The sequence below is a fragment of the Gavia stellata genome, chromosome 6 (genome assembly GCF_030936135.1).
Source record: "Gavia stellata isolate bGavSte3 chromosome 6, bGavSte3.hap2, whole genome shotgun sequence".
NCBI lineage: Eukaryota > Metazoa > Chordata > Aves > Gaviiformes > Gaviidae > Gavia > Gavia stellata.
In genome coordinates, this window is record NC_082599.1 from 42,489,835 (window position 1) to 42,516,203 (window position 26,369).

The 26,369-nt window shown below is 38.6% G+C and overlaps 1 protein-coding gene across 1 annotated transcript in view; it reads left to right on the forward strand.

Annotated features, from left to right (window-relative positions):
- LOC132317178 (ubiquitin-conjugating enzyme E2 E1) overlaps window positions 1-26,369 on the forward strand; it is a 44,558-nt gene that overhangs the window by 15,540 nt on the left and 2,649 nt on the right. The window contains exon 4 of the mRNA XM_059818320.1: window positions 21,614-21,746. Within this exon, the coding sequence (XP_059674303.1) occupies window positions 21,614-21,746 (133 nt within the window). The remainder of the gene's footprint in view (window positions 1-21,613; window positions 21,747-26,369) is intronic.

The following is a 26,369-nucleotide window of genomic DNA, read 5'->3' on the forward strand; positions in this document are numbered from 1 at the left end:
AGGGTAAATGGGGATGTGCTGTGACCTCTCTCATGGCTGACTGAACAGCTGGATGGAATTTGTTAGTGATTCACAGCTTGGCTTAAAGAGAGATAAGGAAGGAGTGCTGATCTGGGAAGGAGACTTGTCTGTTACCTAGTGAAGTCTGTTCTACTTGCAGCGGTCTTCATCGATTCAGAACGAATGGGAAAAAAGGGATGGAGCTAGAGTTGATGGCTGAGCTAGACACACTAGGAAAGAGTGAAAATATAGGGTAGGGTTAGATGTGACCCTTAAAAGCAGAGAACAACGGGGGGGGGAAATGCATTTTGCTAGATCTCTTTCCACTAGTAAACCTACCAGTCTTTTGCACAGATTCTCAGCTTTCTCTCTGTACTTCTTTTCTAGGCACTCTCTTTATTACAATCCAGTGTGTCCCAAGTCACCAGTATGGTTTAACTTCTGCAAAAGAGCTAGTGTCCCTGTTCTGCCTCATGGAGCTCTGCCTCTTTCTGAAAACCATCACAGGCTTGTAAGGAATGGTGCTAGTGTCTTCTGCCTCCTTACCCTGCTGAGCTGAGCAGGTTCTGGCCCCTGTTCTTTGCTGGTGACTGCACTGATCCTTCAGCAGTAAGCCATTACATCTGTGAAAGTCTGCAGCCCGTGCCTGCAGGGACCTGAAGAGGCAGGATTCTCCCATTGACAGAAAGAAAATGTTTATGAGGAATGAAAAAATAAACAGACAAAACCTTTCCTGTCATATTAATTTACTTGCAAATGAAGTATCATTGATCAGCTAAACTACTGAATGTGTATATAGAAAATTTTATATATATTTTTTTTAATTGCTTAAGTATTTGGATCACGAATCAGAGGAGGTTGATGAAAGGGAAAGAGGAAAGTGTTTTTAAAGTACTTAAATGATCAGTTGGGATAATGCTGAGTGCAAGGTAACATAAGAATTCACATTTGTCATCTTTTTTTATGTGGTACTCTTTGGTCATAGGAAAAGTGTATTTTATTACCATGTAAGGTTCCTCATCAAGAGGATGCATCTAAACTTCACTTTGCGGTTATGAGGACATTTGACATGTGTAATAGGTGAGCCTGTATGAGCAGGCAGACACAGCAGACAGCTGTACACCAGGCAAATACAAGATTCTTTGGTCAGTATTTTTACTAATCTTTCTGTCAGGTACACATTGAATGACACATCTGGAAAGTCATCTAGTTGCTGTTTTAGCAAACGGTTTCTTTTCAGAGGGAGAATCTGGTTTTCTGGATATTAAAATAGTAATGGAACTGTGACGTTTTCTTAGATTGGCTTTCCTGGAAGATAATGTGTCATATCCTAATGACACACTAGGTCAAGTGCTGAATTTCAGTCCTTGCTGAAGATAGTGAATGAACTGTGTCCAGAAATAAGTGGGTTTCTATGTCCCTGTTCATATTACTAGAGTTCAAGGTAACTAGAAGAGTTGTAGGTTTTAATGTACAATATGTATTGTTTACCCGGTCTTTCTTAAAAAGTGCCAAACTCTTTACTGAACTACATGAGCACCTTACTGTTTTACGTATAGCCAGTGATTTTTCTTTTTCTGAGCTCCTTATACACAAAGAGGGTAAGCATTTTTTTTCGTTTTTTATTTATTAATTATGCTGAGGCAGCTGGATGGAAGAGTGCATCTTGATTTTGGCTTCTGAAGGAAAGATACCTCTTTTTGTTTAGTGTGCTGGGTTTTATATAGGGATTATATAATATGATTATGAAGTTATTCTCTCTTCCAAAGGGTCATATATGTGATCTCTGGTCAGTAGGGAGAAACTCACACTTTTGACCTTTCTGTCTCTTTGGACCCATTATAGCTGTTGGACATAGTGGTGCTTCTAAAATTGCTTAATCGTTCCAAAGAGATCACTTGTGCTTACTCCGTTATTGCCATTTGATGCTGTCTTTCTACACTCTGCCAAAAACCCACGGTATATTACATTTTTATTGTTATGTAAAGCAGCTGTAAGACAAACAGTGTGGTTGTGTAAGTGTATTTGAAATCTTTGCTATTGGCTACTTCATTTTTTCCCTTTATGTCACTAACTTTTTTACATTTATAGTTTCGCCACCACAGGGAGCTAATGAAAAGCAAACATATAGACTGTTTGTTTAAAAATAATAATAATGCCATGCACAGATTCATGTTGCTTCCTTATTAATATTTATTATCCTGTTTCACAGTATAAGAAAGGCTAGGGCATGCTGTGCTGGGTTGTTGGGGTTTTTTTTATTTTTTGTGGGAGGATTGGTTTTTTGTCTTCTCCGTGCATTGGTTTGACCGTTACAGTCCTCTGATTTTAAGAAACTTCAACAATTGTAGAGCACGTGAACATATAGCAAACAAAGAAAGGAAAAAAAAAATGCATGTGCAGTAAGATATTGATCTAGATGAGGGGAGGTCTGTTGAACTGTTTTGTTTTTTAAACACTTGCATGTCTGTAAGGAATCAATCCCGTGTGCATCCTTAGGACCCTCACAGGATTATGAAAGGTGATTTATTTTATGTGTTCAAGTTTCTCTTTACAAGTAGTACTGAAGAAAACAAGGGCTTAAATTATCCTATATTTTTGATTCTTTCTGTACCTCTTTTGGTATGTAGCAGAACTGCATGTCTCAGGAGTAAAATTATTAAATGCATATATTTATTAAGGGTCTGACTTTCAACACTAGCTGTTTACAGCAAGAGTACTTGTTAAGATGATGAGTCTCTTGATCATTCTTTGCTCTAGTGGGAAAAGTGTGTAAAAACAGCACAACAGCCACTGGGCAGCCTCCCTCACAACTTTTTATCCATGTTGGTCACAGCTGCTAAGACATTTTTAATAGACAGATTTTTCTTAGTTTAAGCTATTTTTCTGCTTTAATTGGAGCTTGCATAGCTTAGATCCTGATTTCCACTCTATTCAGAAAGATACCTGAACTCAGTCGCCACTGAGCCAGAGCTGTCTTCATTCTGTAGCCTGTGCTGGGGAGGCACACATATTTGTTGAGGGTCTCCTCTACTTGGATAAAGGAACAGAAACTGTAAAGATTAAAAGATGCTTAGGAGGGGAATGTGTACTTGGATTTTGCCAGCAGCTAACGGTAAATCCTTTACAGTAAGGAAGGCTCTAAACAGCACCTCTTGATATGTGCTTTGCAGTAGGTGAATTGTTCAAGAAGAATGACATTCAAGAAGAATGCCAGACTTCAAGTTTGATATAAATGAAGTAGGTTTTAGCTTGGTTTTTATTTTGCCCACTATTTCATTTTTGGAAATTCTGAGGTAGTTAATAAAAACTTACAAATTTTAAAACCGCTACATATTATCTGTACAACAGCTCTAAGGGTACAGTATTGCATCAGATCTGCTTTTTGTTAGTGGCATGTTTAGAGCATGCACGTGTGTGCAAACACCCCTTTTGCATTCACTTACCAGTGTATTTCTGAGAAAGTAAATGGTTATTTTCTGTTTACTTTCCCCATTGTTCCATTCCCCCAAATGCACAAAAATAGCTGTATGGAAAAGAATTATTGTAAGATCAACTTTCCTTTTCTTAAGCATTTAACTTGACTTGCAAAAGCTGACAAAATACATGTTTTCCGGAACTGTGAACATTGCATCACCCAGGAGAAGCACACATGGGAAAGTCTCTTAAGTGCAGGCAAAAGAGACTCCAAGGATAACGCTGACTTGCCACAGTTAATCCCAGTGGTATAAAGGGTAAGGCCAAACTTCTTGTCGTGACTGAGAGCAAAAGGTGTTAGCTGGAATCAGCGCTGCAGTATTGTATATTCTTGTCATCATTTTGTAGTAAAAATAATTTGCTACAAAATGGTAATATAACTGTAGATCTGCCGTTACAGAAGGCAGTATAAGAGTGTGTGTGATTTGAACAAATATCTAAGCAAAGGCGTTGAAGTGGGCTAATTCTCTTTTATCAATCCCGGGTGGTCTTTCTGCACTTCTACAGTGTTGTTATGGTAGCAGTAGCTGTTCATTTTAACTGCCACTGAACTGAGTTAGTACACCTATGGAGGCATACAGATTTTATGTCCATGTATACATATTTGCATGTTTATACACAGATTTTATATATGAAATAGCGTGGGTATGATCAGAACTAGATATAACTGTACCTTTATCACCAAGTTTGTTAAAAGATGTAGGACATTTTTAGAAAACTGTATCTGAATGTCGTCATGCTCAATTAGGACACCTCATTTTGTATTTCACCCACCTGCGTTTCCTTTTTCTATCCAATCTTTCTGTCAGCAAGTAAGAACTAATTGTGCTTTTGTGCCCTTGGCTAATCATAGCAGACTGGTGGCTTTCCCCAGTCTTTGCAGAGCTTTGACTTGGAAAAATGAACAACTTACACCGTTAAGAACATTTTATTTGTTTCATAAACTGTTTCTTTGTTGAAAATATATCTTTAAAAAAAATAAATCTAATCCAAATGATGTTTGGATTCGAAAGAGTTTCTCTGCTCCAGAAATTTGTTTTCACGTCCTGAAAGCTGGTCACATATAGCTGATGCCTTTTTATGTGTAACAAATGTATATTAATGATGCTGGTGTAAAGATCAAGAATCCCATGGTACTGCAAAATGAAGCATTGCAATGTAAGTGTATTTTTCCTCAAGTACAGTGTCATTTCCCTTAAATGTGAGGACAACCAGATTATTCAAAATTAAGAGGCTGTAGTCACCATTTAAGTAGCATAACATAAAAGGACTATGATCTTGGACTTCTAAGATCTGTTAGTTTTGTATTTGTCCTTCTGAATTACTGTCTTATGATTTTTGGTACCTAGCCTGGGAGGGAGGTTCAGCCGAAGTCAAGGAAATATCTTTCAAGCATATTCTATGCCTACTAGACAGGTGGCTAAGATTTCATACAGAAACTGCCAGACTTCTGAAGTCAATTTTTTTCCTGCATTCTGTGGTTTTATTTGGATGATTTGATGCTAGTTCAGATGCAGCTAACTGCACCAGTGTCTCAGTCATTGGTATGTGAGGGAAGTTGGAACTGCGCTCAGTAAGCCACGCTGCAGGCTGGTATTGGATCTGAGGGTAGGTAACCTTTGTATTCAGGGATCAGTCCTATAGCCGAGGTAATACAAAAGCTCTGTAGTTTCTCTGAATTGTCCTTTTCTGTCCTGCAATAACTAAATCAAGCAAGGTTTCCACTGGAAATTGTAACACCAGTGCCATCAGTCTGTAATCCGGTGAAGTCCCTCTGAAATCTACTTCCACTGCTTTTATAAATTTAATGCCTCTGCATAGTGATCCCTATTTTGTGAAATGTTTTGGTTGAAGTCATGCTTGTGTTTGGTGCAGCTTTCATCCAGATAATGGTAGTTATATACAAATACAGAGGTACACCCTTCCTGCAAGTGCCCAGAAATGTCATTGCAAAACTGGGCATTGAACCCTTTTAAGCCATTCATCTGTGCCGCTGATGATGGCACCTGAGAACTTGCATGTGCTCATAAAGTAAGTTGGAACTGTTGACTGTGACTGCTTCTACAGTGAGGTTTAAAATAGCATGCTGAATATGTGTGATATCAGAGGTTCGGGTGACATTATATGATAGGTTCTCTTATTTTGCTTTTTTTATTGTCCCTCTCCCACACTAGCATCTTTAGCCACACATGCTATATTTCATTTGGTTAGAGTTTGTGGTTTGTTTGTTGTTGGGTTTTTTCCTTCAAATACCTGCGTTGAATAGGGGACCATTTTCTAACGCTTGTAGTATTTGTTTTCTCATGTTCTCTCATAAGCTTCTTGCTCAGACTTCATAAAGTTTGAGTTTCTTTACTTGTTCATCTTTCTCTGATTCTCCTAGTAGACAGGCAAGTTTACTCTGTCTGGAAGAACACAGCCAGTATGAAGTACGTCAGTCATTTATTTAACTGTTAGCTTCATGCTGCACTGAATACTAGTGCATAAAGAAGAAAATAAATTGGAAACATCTGCTTTCTTTTTCTCATAACAGAAGAACAAAGAGATATGTTCTATTGAAATCAAAGGTGGCAAATATAAGAATAATAAAAGGAAGGTATTATATGTGTCTTTCACACATATAATTAGGCTATGGAACTTACTGTCACAGGAAATTATTGAGACCAAGAACATAACAGGATTTGAAATAGAATTGGGCAGGCATATGGTTATCATGAATGTTCAAAGTTAGTCTTATTAATTATGGTGATTTTGGAGCAATATTAAACCCATGCTCCTAGGCTTAAGCAAGTTTATCTTGAGATGTTGTATCAGAAGAGTGTGCATTTTTTGTGTTCCTTCAAATTAAACTTGCCTATGGATTAAAATTTACTTGAATTCTGAGCATTGCATGGAAATCCTTTTGTCCAATCCTGGCTTGGACATACACAAGTGTTTTTGTCCCTCCCTTCTTCCACATACACACACATGTACACACCTGTCGTATCTCTTTGGGACTGGATATCCTCTTCACATATTTTCTTTGTTCCTTTCTATACCCCTTTTCCCCATCCCTTTCCATATCAGCTCATCCCAGGAACGACCATTATGTATCATGTCTGATCAGGTTGCATGGGAATGCCTATGGAAATGGCCTACAAAGTGAGCAATAGAATCCAAAGACCTATGAATGATTAATACCTACACAAAGCAAGAGGCACAACGTTGATTAAACTTGAGTAGGTTCTGATGAGTGAAATCACTATATTTCTGTAAAGGAAGTGATGATGGTAGCAGGCTTTTTACCATGTCTTGGCTTTTTAATAAGTGGCACTTCAAGTTATGGAATTAATTCCACAGAGTGGAAAAATATCAGGAGCGAAGTAATAAATATGTTAAAAGGTTTAACTATTATAGTTGACATTTATGCCTGCAAATCTCAGCAGAGCTTTAAACCTCACAGTTCCTACACATTTGGGCCAGGGAGGAGAAATATCTTCTTGATATGCTAAACCTGCCTTATTTAAAAAAAAACAAAAAAACAGAAAACCAACCAACCCACATCTGTAGTATCAGAAAAAAAGAAAAAAGTAGTTGAGCAAAAGCATAACAGAAACAACAATTAGAAATCCCTGGGCATTAGCCAAAATATTCATTGTCTTTAGATTCTCTTGTTGGGAGTTTAGGAAAGGCAACTTGAATAACTCATGTGGCTTTAAAGGAAAGAACCTTAACATGTCTCCTGTAGAGGAGTTCAGCTCTCTTTGCAGAGCTGTGTGCATTCCTTTGTAAGGTTCTACTGTTCTGTAATTATCTAAAAACTACAGTCAGATTAATGACAGAAGCAAAGCTTGTTACTTGTTGCTAAGACGCTCAGCTGCATCATTGATTGATAGCAAACTCTTAGAGTTTATTCTTCCATAAAGAATGCAATATTCTGTCCTTTTACAGGATGCAGAAGCAACAAGGATTCTTTCAAAAGTGTTCTTTGCTGACAATAAGTGTGAGAATGAGGAATGGCATAATTACTAACTGGGCTAAGTGTGGTGAAGCAAACCCCCAATCAAAGTGCTTTGCAGCAATCTGGCTTTTGCAGTCGCTACTGTTTTTTTCCAGATTCCCAAAACAGATTTCTCTATGTCCTGCATTGCATATGAATTTGTTCTGCTTAATTTGATGGGAGTTTTGTCGTTGGACTTCAACTAGCCCAGACTGATACAGAAGTACTGGTTTCTAGAAAGAGACTTGACAAATGTATTTGCTAACAAGAGATATTTAACACCTTACGGTCTGCTGAAAACTTCTTACTTTGAAAGCAGGGAAGAAACTTATTCTTTACTGGCCTAGTGCTCATGGGCATACCTATGGTGATAAGTCTTCCCATTTTGAAAAAGGAGGGGCAGGAGGTATTTCTGTCATGTGAATGAGAAAAAGCCTTAATAAAGATACGTACAAAGTATTGTCTTGTCCACATCAACTTTTGTGTAATGCTGTCCACTTTATCTCAAAAAGAATATTGAATAAGTAGTTGGATTTTGGAGAGGAGAGATGGAAATTACGAAAAAATAAACTGGAGGAGTTCTCATGTTAAGATATGGGGATTGTTTCCTTAAGAAAATAGACTGAATATTTGTTTTCCTTATTTTTATTCTCTAGAGAAAATAGACAGGAAGCTTATTTTCCTCGGTTTTCTAATACAAGAACAAATGCATATGGAATGAGATTAAAAGATAGGGAAATTTAATTTATTTAATTTTTACAGAATGAAATTAGATACAGGGATTCCACGCGGTATTACATTGCTGAAGCCAGGAATTTAGCAAGCTTTGAAAAGACTCAGACTTCTATGGAGGGCAAAAGCAGACAGAATTACTGCAGCTGATTCATAATACTGATTTCAGAAGGGAAACATAGATGTCTGGTTTTGGGGCTCAATCAGTTACTGCTGAGGATGTGCTAAGGTAGGGGAAAGCAGAAGACCTGGCAGGAATCTCTGCCCCATTTGGCACTGGAAACCAGTCAGAGGCAGGGCATTGAAGTAGGTGGACTTCAGATCTGATTCAATCTGGTGATTTCCTATATTTCTTTTGCTAAGCTGGGAGAGGAACAAAGGTCTATGACAAAATTTGCATTTGACCTGTGATCAAAGTCTTTCCAATAATACTACTTTTATTGTACTAATGGGTGGACAGAGCTTTATTTTAACATTGTTTTATAGGGGAAAACTGTTTAGAAAAAATCTTTGTAAGTCGTGTTATAAAAGGTTTTGTGCATTATGAAACACACACATATATACGTGTATATATATATGACAAAAGCACCTCTAAAAGTAATTTCCAAAAGTGTTTCCCGTAATGTTTTTGTCAAATTGATATGTGTCTCAGAGAATTGAGCCTTAAAGCTGAAAATGAGTGCATACATACTTTGGTGTCTTATTCCAGTACTTCAGTCTGGAGAAGAGGAGGCTGAGGGGAGACCTCATCGCTCTCTACAATTCCCTGAAAGGGGGTTGCAGAGAGGTGGGTGTTGGTCTCTTCTCCCAAGTGACTAGTGACAGGACAAGAGGGAATAGCCTCAATTTGCACCAGGGGAGGTTTAGGCTGGATATTAGGAAAAATTTCTTTACTGAGAGGGTGGTCAAACACTGGAACAGGCTGCCCAGGGAGGTGGTGGAGTCACCATCACCGGAGGTGTTCAAGGAACGTGTGCACGTGGCATTGTGGGACATGGTTTAGTGGGCATGGTGGTGTTGTGTTGATGGTTGGACTCGATGATCTTACAGGTCTTTTCCAACCTTAGTGATTCTGTGATTAATCTTAAGGTTGGCTTTGCCTAATCAAATTTCATGTTTGTGGTATCGTTACCTCATGGCTTGAAAGTTACATGTGTGAGATGTAGTTTTCCATATATTTATGCAGGGTGAATTAAAAAATTATTTTACTATTGGTTAGTTTACTACTCTGAATGATACTACCATTGGGATGATTTTTTGTGTGTGATCTGTTTTACTCTTCTGTGACAGGCACAAGATCAGCAGACGAGAACTATTTTCAGTTAGTTTGCCTTAACTGGAAAAAGAGAGTTGTCTCATTGTAACTTCTAATTACATTTCATTAAGAATGCAATATAAATTAAAAAATCTATTAAAAGTTTGTTTTAATGGTGGGAGTGTCAGCTGCCTTTGGAATTTTCTCTTCTTACTGATTTATGAAGAAAACTGCACTCTAGGGGTTTTATTTACTGACCTTTCTGAATTGAGATCTTGGCATAGAAACTTAATTGAAGAAATATCTCTTCATTATTTTATCTTGAAAGTTCAGATAGGATTGCCTAGACTGGCTGAGGAATTTTCTAGCATAATGTAAATAGCATAGAGGTGTTTAGATTGTAAACATATTGCTGTTTGAACATCTTTCTTTCACTAAAAGGAATATTTGAAATGCCTTTTGGTAAGAAAATCAAAGTGAACAAAGCTGTAGTGATGGGAAACAAATAATTTTTCTTTGTTCTTACGGTGCTTTCCCCTACCTTCATACCCCAAATCCCTGTGATTTGTAGCTAATGATAGATTTGTTTCTCTTATGTTGATACGTATGTAAAATTACATCAAACATAGGTATTAAGGCTGTCAGTTCTTCCAGGTGTTTTGCCATACTACTGTATACTATTATGCTGTTTCATATTTGTGCCTAATTATAAGTATTCAGTTTTTCTTCAGAAACTTAATAGTGTAAAATTAGGTGCAAATGGTACATCTATCTCTGTCAGTTTTAAAGTTTTGTAGGCATGCCTCTTAATTTCTGTTGCCGTCTGTATGGAAATGGTTACAGCGTAACAAAGCTGATGGACAACTCTCAAAACATACCCAGGAACTCTCTCCTAATCTTGTCATTCTTGCTTTAAGGTGTTACTTTTAACAACCCTCAGGTTAAAAGGTTAGAAGATGTAAACTGCTGTCTCTGAAACATTGCATGTGTCTGTAACGTGTGCTTTCCTCCTTCTGTCTCTATGAAATATAGTAGAAAATCTCATGCGAACATTACTAGAAATTAAATTGACACCATCCAATAAAGAAATGCGATTTTTTACTAAGTGCCACTGAAGATCCTTCTCTGTGAAATTCATGGATTGCGCAGGAAGTTTATGGGGAAAATATGTCTTTTTTTTAATGACTAGAAAAGCCTCCAGATCATGGGAACATAGATAGAACGAGAGGAAATGGTCTCAAGTTGCACCAGGGGAGGCTTAGACTGGATATTAGGAAAAATTTCTTTACTGAGAGAGTGGTCAAACATTGGAACAGGCTGCCCAGGGAAGTGGTGGAGTCACCATCACTGGAGGAGTTCAAAAAATATTTAGACATAGCACTTCGGGACATGGTTTAGTGGGCATGGTGGTGTTGGGTTGATGGTTGGACTTGATGATCTTAAAGGTCTTTTCCAACCTTAATGATTCTGTGATTCTGTGGTACCTGAAGTGTTATTTAACATCAGTGTTTTCAGCTAATTACAGTGTAAACTTAGTGTGAATTTTTTTTTTCTTTTTCATGACAGCGAAAGGTTGAAACTTAGTTTAAACTAAGAATGTCAGTGATCAGCTGAAGGAGCAAAGTTTCCAAGCTATGTGGCACCAGGAGTGATGTTGAGGAGGATGTCTGGACTCCTTGTGCTCCCTAGCAGTTCCCTTTTACCTGCCTGCTGCAGACCTCTGTCAGCAGAACTTAACTGCGACCCGTGGGTGTTGTCTTTCCAGCTTATTAAATTGTTGCTAAGTCTTCTGTCTTTAGTGGAAATCAGGGAGGAGTGGACACCTGTTCTGGCTTTTATGTGTGTGAATGTGGCATGCTTTTTATAAAAGGTGTAGTGATATAATGCCCTAAGTTAAAACTCGTATTGCCTAGCACTTCATTGTCTTTAATGTTTCCTTACATTCAGAAGACACTTCCAGACAAAAATGTCATGAAATGAAGGCATTGGGAAGTTTGAAAGTCAGTGATGTGGTTTTGGTTTTTTTTTTGCTTTGGAGGGAAGTTATTTAATGTCAATTGCTAAATAAGGTTCTGGAGAAAAAAGATAATTTGTGAAGGACTATTTCTGCCCCTTCAAGTTAAGGCGTGCAAGTTGGCCCCGAAACTGTATATATTATTTAAGAGCACTGCTTAGTCCTCTTGTGGCTCCTAATGAGGATTAAATTTAATGTTCCTAAGACTTTGAAAAAACAAAACAAAACCCAAAAGTTTAGAAGGCCACCACAAATTCCTATTCAGGCTATCCTTATGTGTGTGAAAATGCTATCAAGAAATCAAAAGCCTATTTCTGTTTTTAAATCCCTTGAAAGATTGTTGTTGGGTTCGGTTTGGTTTTTTTTTTTCAAGCTTTTGCCCTCATGTCAGCTTCAGAATAATATTTACGTAAGAAAATGCTACAATAAATGCAGATTAGCTATTGTGACTGGCTTGTGTTTGCAACTGTTATTAATGAGAACAACTTGCAGTGGTATATAAACAATTTTTAGTGACTGCTATGTAGTTGGCTGGCAGCTGTGCTATATTAAAGCGTAGGTAATCTTGGTTTACTTAAAAAATAGTAAACTCGCATCTCAGATCTCTCAGATAAAATTTCTAGTCTGTCCGTGTTACAGTTTCAAAACTCAAAGGCAGTGTTTTCAAATTACTTTTCTGCTAGGCAGCTTTGATAGTTTAGAATTGTGAAAATCAGTAAAGAGATGCTCTCAGTAGTGTAGCATAACTGATAATATTTTGTTATTGTTTTGAGTAACCGAATTTTGTTTTGGTATTGGGTGGTTTGTTCAATTTTGCTGTTATCACGTGCAGTGACATAAGTTAATCCAAGTAAGTGCACTGATCTTGATTTTAGTGAATGGCAAGGAAAGGAAGTTAATGTAAGGAGTTTAATGTAGATAAAGGAGATGGGCAAGACATCCAGATTAGTGGGTTGTTGTGTTTTTTTTTCTTTCTAGGTTTCATGTATTGTTAAGATACATCCTTCAAAACTTAAAATATTTTCGATTAACAACATAATGTTATCGGTATCAGCATTGGTATGCTCATGGGAAGCAACAGAATGATGCAAAGCCAAGATAATGGGATGACCTGGTTCTCTAGTTAAGTAATGTTGACTTTACCTATCCTTGATCTAATGGGAAAGAGACTGTTGGTGTTGACTGGCTGATGGATTTGTTTTAATTTGTAGCATGTTTTTAAGGCGAGTTGGTTGGTAGGTAGGTAAGTGGTGGGACAGGAGGATCAGTTTTGGAGCATGAGGTACATGTGCAGATTTTTTTCCTTAGGTTATGTTCTCTTGATAACTTAAAGTTGCATATAAACTAGCAGTCTTAAAACACTGCATCATCTGTTCTGAGTACAGACTTTAAACAGAATTCCTGTAGTTCAGTGCAAGAGAGATGGTAGTGTGTCTCTAGTCTGGCAATGCATTGTCTGCCCTATTTAAAATAGCCCTTTTCCTCCCGATGGAAGTAAGAAAGCTACTCGAGGAGACAGTTGGATGAAGCCACAAGAACCATGTCCTTACTAGTTTGAGGAAGTTCAAGAGCCTTGTCTGCTTTCAATTTTCAGCACAGCAGGGGCTTCTTGCCAAATGTTATACATCACCTTTAACTTTCTGGGGCCAGTTTTTCCAAGCTGGTTTGTAGCTGGTGTTGCCCTTTCAATCTAAGTTATTTAGCATATGCATTTCTTGATCTACAGAATTACTAGTTATAATGAAATCAATAGGGCAAACTGATGATAATAAAGTCTAAGATAACCAGTCCACTATGTTACCTCAATGCTGGATAGGTAGACTTATGAAATAGGTGGGATCCTCTTTTTTTTTTTTTTTATTTTTTCCTCTCCCCTAAACAGGGCAAGTGACTTTTGAAGAGACTGAAACCTCCAGATCATGTGGGTCCAAAATTAGCAGTTTTACAATTGACGTACTACAGGGCGCTTAAATATTTATGATGTGCTGGGCTTTTTTTAACCATTTATTGAGACCATCTTCCATATTCCCACACTGATATGGACAGGACAGGAGATGAGCACGGAGGACAGAAACACAGATGTAGGTCCCAGGTTGATTCTGGACTGGCAGGTTAATTGTGGTGGATTTCTATTTTCCCTAATGGATAAAGCATGGTATTTAGGGGAGAGCCCTCTGATCATTTAATGTAGCACAGTTAGGGATGCTTGTGGGAGGGGAAGGGCACATTATTGAACTGTTTTGTTGTCAAAGGGGTAGTTTCTTTTCCATGTGTGAAGAACCTACTATGTCCCAATAAGTGCCAGGAGGAAGTAGAGCTTTTGTTTTCTTTTGAGGGGTACACCACATCTGAGATTAGTGACACAAGAACTTTCTTGCATTAATAGTATTGATTATCTTTTATTGTCTTTAAATACAGGACTATCGATTTGATGCTGGGCAACCACTTTAAGAGTACGTTTGCTTTACAAAAGCATTAAAATTACAGAAACAAATAGGTTTTCTAGTTGTATTTCTATACTAATTTCCAAAAACCTGTTGGAATGTAAAGAGGCCCCAAGCAAATGGTGTAGTTGCAAAAATGGTGCATTTGTGAAACTGCTTATTTTTTCTTACCAATTGTAAATTACACATCTGCATAAATACTAAATTTGGAAATGAGGTCTGATGATGTGAAGGAATTTCTGTCCCCATGTTGGCAGCTAATTGTCCAGTTGACAAATGGCAGGAAGGAAACGGATGTAAAAATAACACAAGGTTAAGTTGGCAGAGCAGAGTTTCTACCATCACATTTTCTTGTCATTTTAAATAAGCCATTACTAATTGTTAGGCGAGTCAGATTCTCTTCTACTCTTTCCCAATTTGTTTTGTTGTTTCTCGTGCAGGGTATTATTTAATGGGAGATGCAAGGTCAAATATAGGCCAGTAAATTTTAATTTATTTAATTTTTGGTCATGGTGTCAAGCTATAACTATGAGGAGAAAAGGAAAACAGATTTGCATACAATGAAAATAATTTCATTGACTACTTAGTTTGGCATTTTCTGTATTTGCATACTGTACATAATAAAGCCACAGACTTTCAGAAACAGCCTCTCTGCAGTCATATTGGACACTGAAAATGTTCTTTCATGTAGTGGGACAATCTTCCAATGTTTTGAGGTGGAGAAGGCTAGGAAGAAGCCACTGGAAAGAAAAACAGAAGCCCTTGAGAGCTGAGCAGGCTGGATTTATTTTCAATTTTGGAACCAATGCTAAATGGATTAATTTCTCTTGAACCTTTTTATGAGGGCTTGCTTCTAAATTGAAGTGATTATTGTTAAACTAAATAGAGCTGCAGCACACTCCTGAGAATATTATAAGTCTCCTTCTGACCTCCCTGTTAACTGAGATTTTATTTTAAATCTTTGAAGCCTGGTTTAAAAATCAAACTCTGCAGTGAAATTATTCAAGAGGGTTGGCCTTTTCACCAAGTAGTTTAGTAGTAACTTCACAGTAATATTTTGCAGAGACTGAAATATTTCAGGTGAACGTCCTAAATTTGCAAGTACTCCTGGGCATTTCTCTTCCGGTTGTAACTGAAAAGAGTGAGATCTTGGCAACAATAAGGCTCTTGGTGGTTGTGTGATCTTACTGCCGAGAATTTTTTTATATAAACTGGAAAACCTAGTCTTTTTTTTTTTTTCCCCTAGAAAGAAATCCCCTGAAATAGTTTTCCTTGAAGTCCCATAAATACCTGCATAACACCTTATCAGCTCCATTATCAGAGCTATTTAGTTATTTAGTTCCTTTTTTAACCTCGTAAGAATGTAATTCGCTACACCATTTATCTTCCAGTTTAAGCTTTGTGCAATTTATGTGCAATTTTTCAACCCTCCCCTCCCCAATTCTACATTAGTCTGATACTTAAGGGAAAAGCTTTCCCAGATGCTAAAACAGAAATTTTGTGCATACTCTTCTCTGTTAGAATCTCTGGTGAGATTTGTAAGGTACTTACACTTATGCAATAATATTGTGACTGCCATTGTAAATTTAAGGCAGAAAATACAGTACCTTCAATGAGTTGCAAGAAAAATAATAATATTTACTGCTTTGTACTTGAAAACCATGCCCCTGAACATGCATTAGAAGGACAATTAAGTTTTGTTATCACAGTTTTATGGTTTGGATTGCTGTAGCAATATAATGTTCCATCTTTGCTCACTTACTTCTCCTTGCCCTCCTTTGCTCACTTCTTATGTTTTAATTAATGCCAGCTGCAACTTTTTCCTCTTGCTGTCTTTTCTTTGTCTCTCATTGAGCTCACAGACATTTCACCTATGGTCAATCCATCATTTTTAGCTAATGTTAACACAGAGGAGCAGCTTGACTGTGTATAATAACAGTGGGCAAAAAATATCACTCTGATTCACATAGTCACATGGTAATTCAGTATGTTACCTTTAACTTTTCACAGTTGCCCAGGAGGGGTTTTGTTATGTTGTGATTTTTTTTTTTCTTCTTTCTTTCTTTTCCTTTCATATCCATTCTTTGACTAAAAATGGGAGGCAAAAAAATTATATCCTCCTTTTAAACTACTTGACCAAAAAATGGCAATTAAATGGATGGCCCAGGGTATCCTTTTAACTACTTCTGTCTTGTCTGGTTGAATTTTGTCCTAATAACTGTTGTTATTAAATGTTTTAATGCTTATTTGATAACTGAAAAATCTGTGTAAGTTGTATACACGATTCTTTGGATTGCATTGTACCATGCTTAGCATAGTGGGGTCTTGTCTGTGAATGGAGTGTCTCAGTGCTATAGTAATAAAAATAATACATTTTGGTAGCTAAAGCATGTGCAGAAGGTCACAATTTATTTCTAAAATTAGAGCTAGGCATTAGCATGAAGTTTTTGAAGTGACATTGTAGCCAAAGGATTAGGTGGGTTTTTTGTGTGGTTGGTTTTAACTCTGTTCTTTGACATTCCCATTTTTAACACAGCTTGCTTAACGAACTGTAGAGCAAAACTTCTTTGAATGAGGGGTTTTGTAAGTGTGTGTACTTCAATGGCTAAGCTAGATGAGCTGTCCTGCTTCTTTGTAGACCCTGTGCCTGCCTCCCCCAATGATCTAGGACTTTTGGGGTACTTCTGCAATCTCTGCACCAGATTCAGCCTAACAATGTACATAAGCAAACTCAGCACAGATCCACTTGGTGGACTACCAGCAAAGAAAGCATGTTTACCCTGAGGTCAGGAATGGGGTGGATTAGGAGGGAAAATCAAAGTGCACCAGATCTTCATCTGAGAATGTTATGCCGTCTCCTTGCCAGTCAAAATTTCTAATGCATTTTGGGCTTGCATCTTTAAAAAAAAAAAAAAGGGTAAAAGAAAAAAGGGGGGGAAAAAGAGACCTTCTAGCAGTCAACTAAATATTTCCTAAAGCTGCCTAGTAAGGTGATGTGTACATGACCAAGATGCAATTCCATGTTCAGTCATTCACTCTTCCTTACTACAAAACAACAAAAAAAATTGATGTTGCTATCAGTTTGTAATGGCACAGCTTTACATTGGAGATCATTATATTCTCTGCCACCTTGGAATTCCCATGTGCCATTAGTATATTGTTTGCTTTCTGATTTGAGCTATGTCCCTTGGAAAAGGTCATGTCTGCAGTGTTTTTGGAAATTATATTTATTTTCCACAAGTGTGCAACTTTAAAACATCTTAGCTACTTGCATCAGACTCTTCCTGTTCAGGGCAAAATAGCCTCAAAAATAGAATCTAGGGATATGAAGTAGTTGGAGTGTGAGTTCGTGGTTTTGTTACTTGCGGTTTTAACTGAAATTTATTGTAGTTTTTCATTAGCTGTTATTTACTTCAATATACCATGAAATTGCCCTTCTTCTCACCACCTTGGCAGATAGCTGTCTCTGGCATTTTTAAACTAATCTGCTAAATTAGTTAGCTTTTGAAAGGAATATATGCCTTTTTGGTATAGCAGGTTATTAACCTAGTGTCTGTAGCATGGACTGATTTTTTTGATTCATTTATCACTATAGTGACCTGCTATTGCATGCTTTCCATATCTCAAAGAAGAGGAACTGAAGTATTCACCGGGTTGTATTTTCACTAGAGGAAAAGCTTAAGTTATCATTTGGTCAACTCCTAGAAAGGACTAGGTAGTTTCCAAATGCACTAGCAAGTTGACATAAACAGTGGGCTTTTTCTGAGTCATTCTCCTGGAAAGTACCAGCAGTGTGTTCTCAGGGATTTTTGTATATTAGCTGTATGTGGTGAACACCAAAAGATCCTGCCTTCCCTCCATGGCATAGGCATACTTTGAGTGATTTGCCCAGGGATGCCCGGGCAGAGGAGGGAGCTGAGTTTGTGCACCAAAAATACCAAAGTGGTATGACATAATGTATACCTGAGGTGGAGGTTTTATCTGGCTGGCTTAACACGAAAAAGCCACAGGCTGGCTGTTCTTGCAGACTGTCTGTCATTTCAGCCTTTTCAATACATGAAAAGGGGTGGGTGAGTGGGTGGGTGTGTCTTCTCCATGAACACTTAATCTCTGAGACAGTCCTATGTTTACAATTGCTCAGTACTGCAAGGCATCTGAGCATGCAGCCGATTTACCTAGGCATTGTTCCGCTCCCCAGCCTCTGCTGCGGGCGTTCCCATTTACCTGTTTGGTTTTTTTAAATTGAGAAAGAACATGGTACCTGCCAGCAAAGGGAGGCAGAGCAAGATGAGGTTTTCCAAAGTGACACAAGGCTGGTTGGGGCTTGGCCCAGGCAGAACTTTGAACTTGGTCTCAACTATGCCAAGACTCTCTCTCTGCCTTGCCTGTACCAGCAGGATTCAGCCTGCTGCTTCTAGACTTGGAAAGGTCCTTGAACAAAAACTACCTTGGCATTGAATGTTATTGTCATAACATCTGCCCAGAGGATAAGCTAGCAGCAACTTGGGAGTGATCAGGAACAGTTGTTACAGTGGGTGCAGTGCATTTTCCCTGAGTATATCGCTGTTTTTCCAGGGAAGAGAGATCTCCGTTGTACTGCTGTGTAACACAGGCTGCCTGATATTATAATGATGGGTTGGGATTCTTTCAGTTTTCTTTCAGATGTCATCTTTCGCTCTGCATTACCAGTCTTTGTCTCCTTTCTTTCTTTGGAAGTGAAGAGGTGTTGTGGGCTATTGAGTTCAATACAGAAAGTTGTTGCTCTCATACTCTTGTCTTGCAGTGGAAACAATTTCTATTTAATTGCTTAAAATTGTCTTCCCAGTGGTCCTATGTTGGACAGCTACAAAACGTTGTGTTAGTAGATCTAGACACTTAATTTGAGCAGTGGTGACACACATCAGGCTAGGTGTTAGCTGTGCCTGTGAGCCCTCTATCTATGCATCAGTGAATTTCTTTTTGAAGCAGATAATTGCAAGGAGTTTAAACAAAGAATGTAATCTTTAACCTTTGACAGTTTTTATACCTCCACCAAAAGTTAATGCCACTGCACTTCTGCTGTGGTCTAGTATCGTCACTTTTCTATTAAGCGCTAGGTCGTCTTGAGCTGCTTGATATTACCTAATCCTAATTTAAATCCGAGCAATATTGCGCTCTGAAGCTGACTTGCATCTTCCTCTTTCAGTCTTTCCTTTATAAGAAATCATTGTTAATATGTAAAAATTGGACATCTACAGCTATTTCACTCTGTTAATTGAATTATGAAAAGCTTAAAAGGTAAGCTTAGTACATCACTGTTAAAGCCTACTGATGTCTTGCAAAGATGTTGCACTCTTTTTATACGGAGGTCTAGCAGTATATTACTTGTATGCAGTGATAGCTTTAATTGGAAACCTAATAGGATACAAGAGATTTCTAAGACTATTACAAATAATAATAATACATTATTTTTTAAGTCTGTGGGATTATTTTTTTTATCGATAGTCCTTTGGGTAGAAGCTGGAAATAAAATGCAAAATGTTGAAATATTTCTTGTTGGTTCAGAGGGCTGTATTCAGTGCTAATCACACATCACATTTCTTGAGTGCTGAAGTGCTCCCAGTTGGGAGTTCTCATGATATAAATTCCGACAGTAAATCGGTGCTAACAAAGCTCAAGTACCTGTTCTGTTCAGTAGCTCCATCTTTAGGGGAGAGAGGCGAGGATGATCGCTGGTGCAACCTGCAGTAATGACAGCGTGTCAGCAGGTTGCTAATATGTACATAAAGAGGTGATTCCTTGGAGTGGTGGCTAAGGGTGCCCCAGAGAGTCCTTTTCGGTAAGTTTGCACAGTTAAGCTGGTGTCTTTCAAGGGGTAGAGCTTCCTGTTGAAATACAACACTCTTCCAGTCTAATGCACAAGTGGTAGCTGGAGAGTACTGGGTGCCCAAATATATAGACCTGCATAGGACAGGGACAAGTCATTAAGGTGGAGCAGGATGCCAGGAGTGTTCAGGATCGAATGGCTTTTACTTTAATTTAGTACCGATCTTGAGCTGCGTGGGATTTTGTGTTCTGAGGAGAGAAATCTTTCCCTAATGGCCGGTGCATCACTTTGCAGAGAACCTGTCTCCCTTTACTGCTTTCTTACATGCTTTCCTTCCCTTGGAAGCATGCTTTTAGTCATATCTTTGCTATTGTTGAACTACTTAGCACCAACATATTGTGAACTTTTATTTTTAGTTTAATCTGAAAATAAAATTTCAGGTTTGGTAACAGAATTAACTCCCTTTCTCTCCCCTCATTTCCCTGCTGTCAAGAACACGTTCACCAGTACTGCAAAGAGCAGGGGAAAAAAGCATGTCTCTGATCACTGTTGTTACATTGAGAATTTATGTTTTTGTAATTGTATTTCTGTTTGTAACACTGTTACTAACACCTAGCAATTACTCTGGTTCCCTTCACATTAATCAAATGCATATTGTCATGTATATATTGAATTTATTGGATTGCCTTCCCTCTCAAGTAATACTGCTCCATGATTGTTATAATATGAAAAGAGCCTTTTTTTTTAATCCTTCTGCTTATGTTAGCCTTGTTAAAAGAATGGGGAAAGAAGAGCAAGGGTGGTTTTCATTGTATTAGGGATGTTAAAGTCCAGCCCCTTACAAAACAAGGGGAGATTTCCAAAGTCATAGCACATCCATGATGGAAAAAGCTGTGTCAGCACCTCCCTTTATGCAAAGGGAGTTTTCAACTCTGGCATCTTACAGATAAGATGCTACCATAGCAGCACAGAAAGAAAGAGGTAGCGATGGAGTCCTAAACCGTTAATGGCTTTATAGGTTGAGCTGTACTTAGAAATACTCAGTGACATATGGCACACTACAGAATACAAGTGTCTAAGGATCTCAGTAAAACTAATTTTCAACAAGCAGACATTTGTGTTCTGCAACACCTTTAGTTTGTACTGCTCTTGGTGAGCTGCTGGCAGCCTAGGGAGAATCTAGAATTAGACAAAGCTGATTTGAGAAAGCGCTGTTTTAATTTGACAGAGTGATTTTAATTCCCCTTACAAAAGCAGTTCCACAATACAAACAATATCAATGGCATGGGTTCATGTGGCCTCGTTATAGAAGTCTGTGTAGCAAAATGATAAAAGTGTAGACAATTTTGACATATGAGAGTATCATCATGTATTTGGCTTCCTTCAATTATACCATGAGCCTTGGTTTAGCAAAAATACAGGACTATATTTTAATTGTAACGAACACACAAGATTAATAAAATCAACATAAGTCCTTAATTTATTCAGTATGGTCTTTGATGTGGTACAGTTTTATTAAGGGTGAGCTGGAAGAGCCATTTCTGAAATACGGTAGGAGATTGTTCTTTGAAACTTAACTGTTCTGTTGTGTTGAGATTGTGTAGCATGTTTAGGAGTAGTTCTGGGCAATGCTGCTCTTAAATGTCAGAAGAGAGAACCTGAAAACCATATCCCACCTCTAGCTTCTCAGCTTTGCTAAGCAGTCTGGAACACTGATAAGTCCAGGTAAGATCTCTGAGATTTTTGGAAGCATTCAATCTACTTTTAATACCTGTCTTTACTTCAGTTGGTGTATGAAGTGTAACACTGAAAACTTTCTTCCATATCATACTTGAAGAATGCAAGAGGTCATATTTATTTGAACTGTGGTAATATTCCTAAACCATTTGGGTTTTTTATCTTTTAGCGCTGGCCCCAAAGGTGATAACATCTACGAATGGAGATCAACCATTCTAGGACCTCCTGGTTCAGTCTATGAGGGAGGTGTTTTCTTCCTTGACATCACATTTACACCAGAATATCCTTTCAAGCCTCCAAAGGTAAGAGACCTGTACCTGATGTCTTAAGCCATGAATGCTCAACAGAACATCAAGTAGCAAGCAGTATTAATGGAGTGCAGCCCATTTGAAAGCCACTCTCTTTAAGAACAAGCTTAAGCTCATTTTAGACATTACGTTGGTTTCTCTTAGCTAACATTACAGCTTTTCCAGTCCTCTTGATTGCTATTTTAGAGCTTGTTTTCTTTTTCCCTGCTTCTGTTTATAAGAGATCCTAAGCAATTAGTGCAAGCATCAGGACAGGACTGAGAAACTGAAAAGTAAATAAACTTGGGGAGAGGAGAAAGGGTACAAATACTTGTTTCTCAAACCACTCAGTTACCATAAGCATAAGTTATGTGTGTTTTGGCCACTAAAGTAGTATTTCATTTTTCAGCTTTGGGTACTTGTGTTGTTCACCTACTTGTACAGTAACAAACTTTTTCTTTAGGTGTGTTATGTTTGTGAAGCTGTTATATTCCAGTGTTGGTGTGTTCCAATGCTACAAGGCAAATACCAGTGCAGGTTAATGTTATCTTGTGGTTCACGTACTTGGCCAGAGGAAGAGTGTTGGGTTACAAGAAGAGGTGGTTGTGTATATGCTTCATGTTTGCCTTGTATCTGAAAGCATTTATGTGCATGTTTAACTTTCTCATCAAAGCAATGACTTTTAAGTAGATAAATGCTAATGACTGCCCCATTTTCAGACTTTAGTTTAGTCCGCAGTAGGAACGACTTGCCATAGTTCAGGCCATCAGTCCATCTCAGCGGAGACAATGCTAATTGGCCGTACCAGGCAAATTAATACAAGCTTCCCAAATTAAGGAAACTGTTTGACTGTTCTTGCTAGTATAACTTCAGGGTTTCTGGTAGTATCAACGGGACCTTAAATTCTGCCTCTAAGCTAGTGCTCCAATTCACAAGCAGCATGGTCTACCTTGTGACATCTCTAGTGATTTCCTGCATTGGAGGTTCTCTGGCAGCACAGATGATTCTCTTGTGTCTTGTGTTAGAGTTTAATTCAGTTCAGAACAGTTTTTTCATTATTTTGGTTTAATTAGTTTGCATTGGATAATTTCTATGCCACAGGTCACAAGTATTTATCGTCCTAGGCTTATCCAGACTGACTTACAAGACCATGTTATAACTACCAGTGGTATTGAGACAGCCCTATGTTCCCTGATGCAGAACCAAAGATACAGTTTTGTCGTTCCAGCTCAGACCTGCTTTCTGCTCTGCACTTCTGACAGGGATCTCTTTGCCTTTATCTTTGGATCTGAATGCTCACCCAGATGAAAAGAAGGATGGGATTAAAAAAAACCAGGCATCATTTAGTGAGGCCTTAAAAGACTAGTTTAGTGGAGATCCACTGTATTGTAGCAGAGTTGCATTTAAATGGAGTCTTTCATATAGCAGAGTCCAAGCTGGTTTACAAACCACATATATGTATGGAAATAAAATACATATAGCTTCAGTCACATGGCGATGGGATATAGGAGAAAGCGTAGCAGTGCTCTAATAGAAGTACTTGTGCTACTTGGGTACTTCAGGTTTAAATGAATAACCTTTCGTTTGCTGAGAAACAAAGACACTTACAGCGGCTCCTGTGTTAACACCTACGCTAATGTTAATCAAAGATAATGTGGAAAATGTAATTATCATCTTGCTCCTGCTTTATTCCCACTAATTTGTTGATTTCAGATTGCCCAACTGCTTGCAGTGACTGATAAATATGGTTTGTGGGTCATCTGGAAGTGGTAGGACTAATGTAATTATCATAGCCTTCCTATATTTGTCTTTTAAGAAATAAAGAAACAGCTAGTTGAAACAAAACCCAGTGTGTCATTTTAATGATAAGCACTAGTAGAGCAGTAGAGTGGTTGAAGGTCATTTCAAAAGCCTTGACCTCTGAAAAGATTAAGCTGTCTAGAGTGAAAGGACTAGTTTCCCTTGAATCTTCCTTAGTAAGCCTTGCAAGACCAGTGGAAGAAAGCCTCTACTGCCTCTTTGAGTCCTCGGTAATTCTGCTGGGGACAGTCCCTGCTGTGGGCTGCCCTGTGGTGAAGTGCATATAGTAGAACACATTTCATAACTTGAAAATGAAATGTCATTAAAGGATTTAACTTCTTAAATAAAGTGAGGTGACACTGGTCATCCTGGCAGGCTTCCAAACCCTTAGGAATATGCGTGAGAGAAGGTGTTGAGGCATAGCCACTACTGACAAATGCTGTGTGGTTGATGAGCATCCTAGCGATGTGTGATGAAGGATACACAGGAGCAGCCTTTGAGGACTGGGTCTAGCTCCAGCTGAGGGTTTGATTCAGTATGTTGGAGCAAACTTTTGGGGGAGGATATTGCTATAGAAGAGCCAGAGAACTGTGCTGGAAGTGATATTAACAGATTCCTGGAAGGGTAAAGAGGGACTGCACTACTGTACTTGAGGCTGGAGAAGTTAAAGTCCTTAAAATTTGACTTGGAAATGCATTGCACAGTACAAGGAACTTCAGTGGGAGAAATCTGATACAGGGACAGATACTCTCTCTCCTGTCCTAAATACGTATAATGGAGTTGTTCTGCATTTGTTGAGCATTCCATACAACACTTTAAAGATGTTAGCATTAATCTGTTCTCTGCTTTTATGTTGTCTCATTTTGTGTGGTATTCTGCTTTTGCCTTTGTTTCAGATAGCAATTGAGTCAGGCACGTGCTGGGTGGCCCTGGATTCAGGAGAATCTAATAAACAAGTATAATTAGAATTTAAGAGTTCAGTACTTAGTCCTCAAGATGATTGCTATTCTTTGGTACTATTACAATGGATGTTTTCCCAAGAGTTACATTATAGTTGGGTTAGATTTCATTTATTGAGGTGAAAACAGTAGCTTGTGTTGACCTGGTGAGTGCTTTGATCATCCGTATTAATAACCTCTAACCACTTCCTTCCCCCCACTCCCATTTTACTGCTTGTGTAAATTAACCTCTGCTATCACTTCAGGGTAAGGTTGAGATTAGCTTCTTTTATGTCTTTTCAAAAGCTGTGCTTAACTCTGTGTAGTTACTGCATTAATGTAATCTCAGGTGGGACATTTCCAAAGGATTGTTCGGTTACGCTGTATTTTTCCGCTATTCCAGGTGCTGTTCTCTTGACCCTGAATACATTGTACTACCTTCTGAGTAACTCAGTTTCTCTTGGCTTTGGTCTGAATCTGCTAGCTTTATGTGAATTTTTTTTTTTTTTTTACCCCCTCCCTTTAAGATGTAATGAACATCTACTTTAAATATTTTTGTTTCATTTTAACTGGTCCTCCAATTCCTCCTCCTCTCCCAGATTCATTTGGGTTCCCTGCATGGCTGGCTTTTGTACCATCAGCAGAAACTGTAAATGGCAAACAGCTGGACTACATGTGTCTAACAATCCCAGTTCTGACTTGCTGCTTAAGTGAAACCAAATTCAGATTTTTCCCACAGTGCTTTGGTTAGGTAGAGCTCCTCTCACTGGAGAAAACTGCTTTTGGTGCCATGGGTATAACCCTTAAGGATTATATCTTAAGGTTCCTTAAGGAACCAGGTTGTTCTGCAAATGCATGGGAGTCTTTTTTCTCTCTTGCCCTCCCTTCCCAAATAATAATTAAAAAGTAAGTCTAATTCTTAGAGGCAAACATGATTTGTGCTTTGTTATCAGTTATCAGTCAACTGGACTGAGAGACTGCTTACGGAGATTGCTTTCTGCAATATTGAGTATTTAGTTTTTGTGCTCAGAATCAGGATTAACAACTTTGTCTTTACAAATTAGAACTCTTGACCTCTCTGTTAATTTGGTCCTTATTGTATCAACTTGGAAATACTCCACGCTTCCCCTTCTGGAAGTGTTTAATCTGTTAAAATTATTACCTCACCTACATTTGGAAGCCGCCTTGGAAGGAGACCAAAGCTGCAGGTCAAATAGAGAAATACTGAGCAAGCAGTGGGCTGGGTGGAGGGCTGCTCGGGAGCCCAAGGCAGAGCCGTTGCCAGCAACTGCAAATGCTGCAAACTTCTGCTTTGCCCTAAACAGTACGGGTTGGGGCAGGTACCGCAGAGTCAGATCCGCCCTCTGCTCAGGCTGATGTGTGTGGACTTCCACATGACTGTAGGGAGACATTGCTGCTCTTCCTCTTAGGATTAGATGATCTGGGAAACAAAGGTCATTTTGGTTTCTTACCTGCTGTACCTCTAAGGTTCCCTAGGTAGACAGCAGCAGGGGGTCTTGGTTTTGGAGTAGCAGCTTATTGCAGGAGGTGTGGGAGGGGGACACACGTCTCTGCTCTCTTGCAGACATTTTGCTACTCCCATCCATAATGTGCAAAAGCGTAGGGATTTGGGGTTTTTTTGTTTGTTTGCTTCTTGTTCTAATCTAAAATCCAAGCAGCTTACAAGGAACAAAGCAGAAAATCTTCCCAAGCGTGCAGTGTGGGTGTCTCCTGTGTGACAAGTAACCGCTTTTGCAAGTCCGAAAATAGCCCGTGTGCTCTGTGCATCAGGAGTGTTCTTGGAAACACTGCACTGATGCAGCGCAAGGGGACACATCAGGCGCTGGGATTTTGTAGCTGTGTCACCCCACCCCGTGCCTGTTCCACGAGCCTGTGAGAG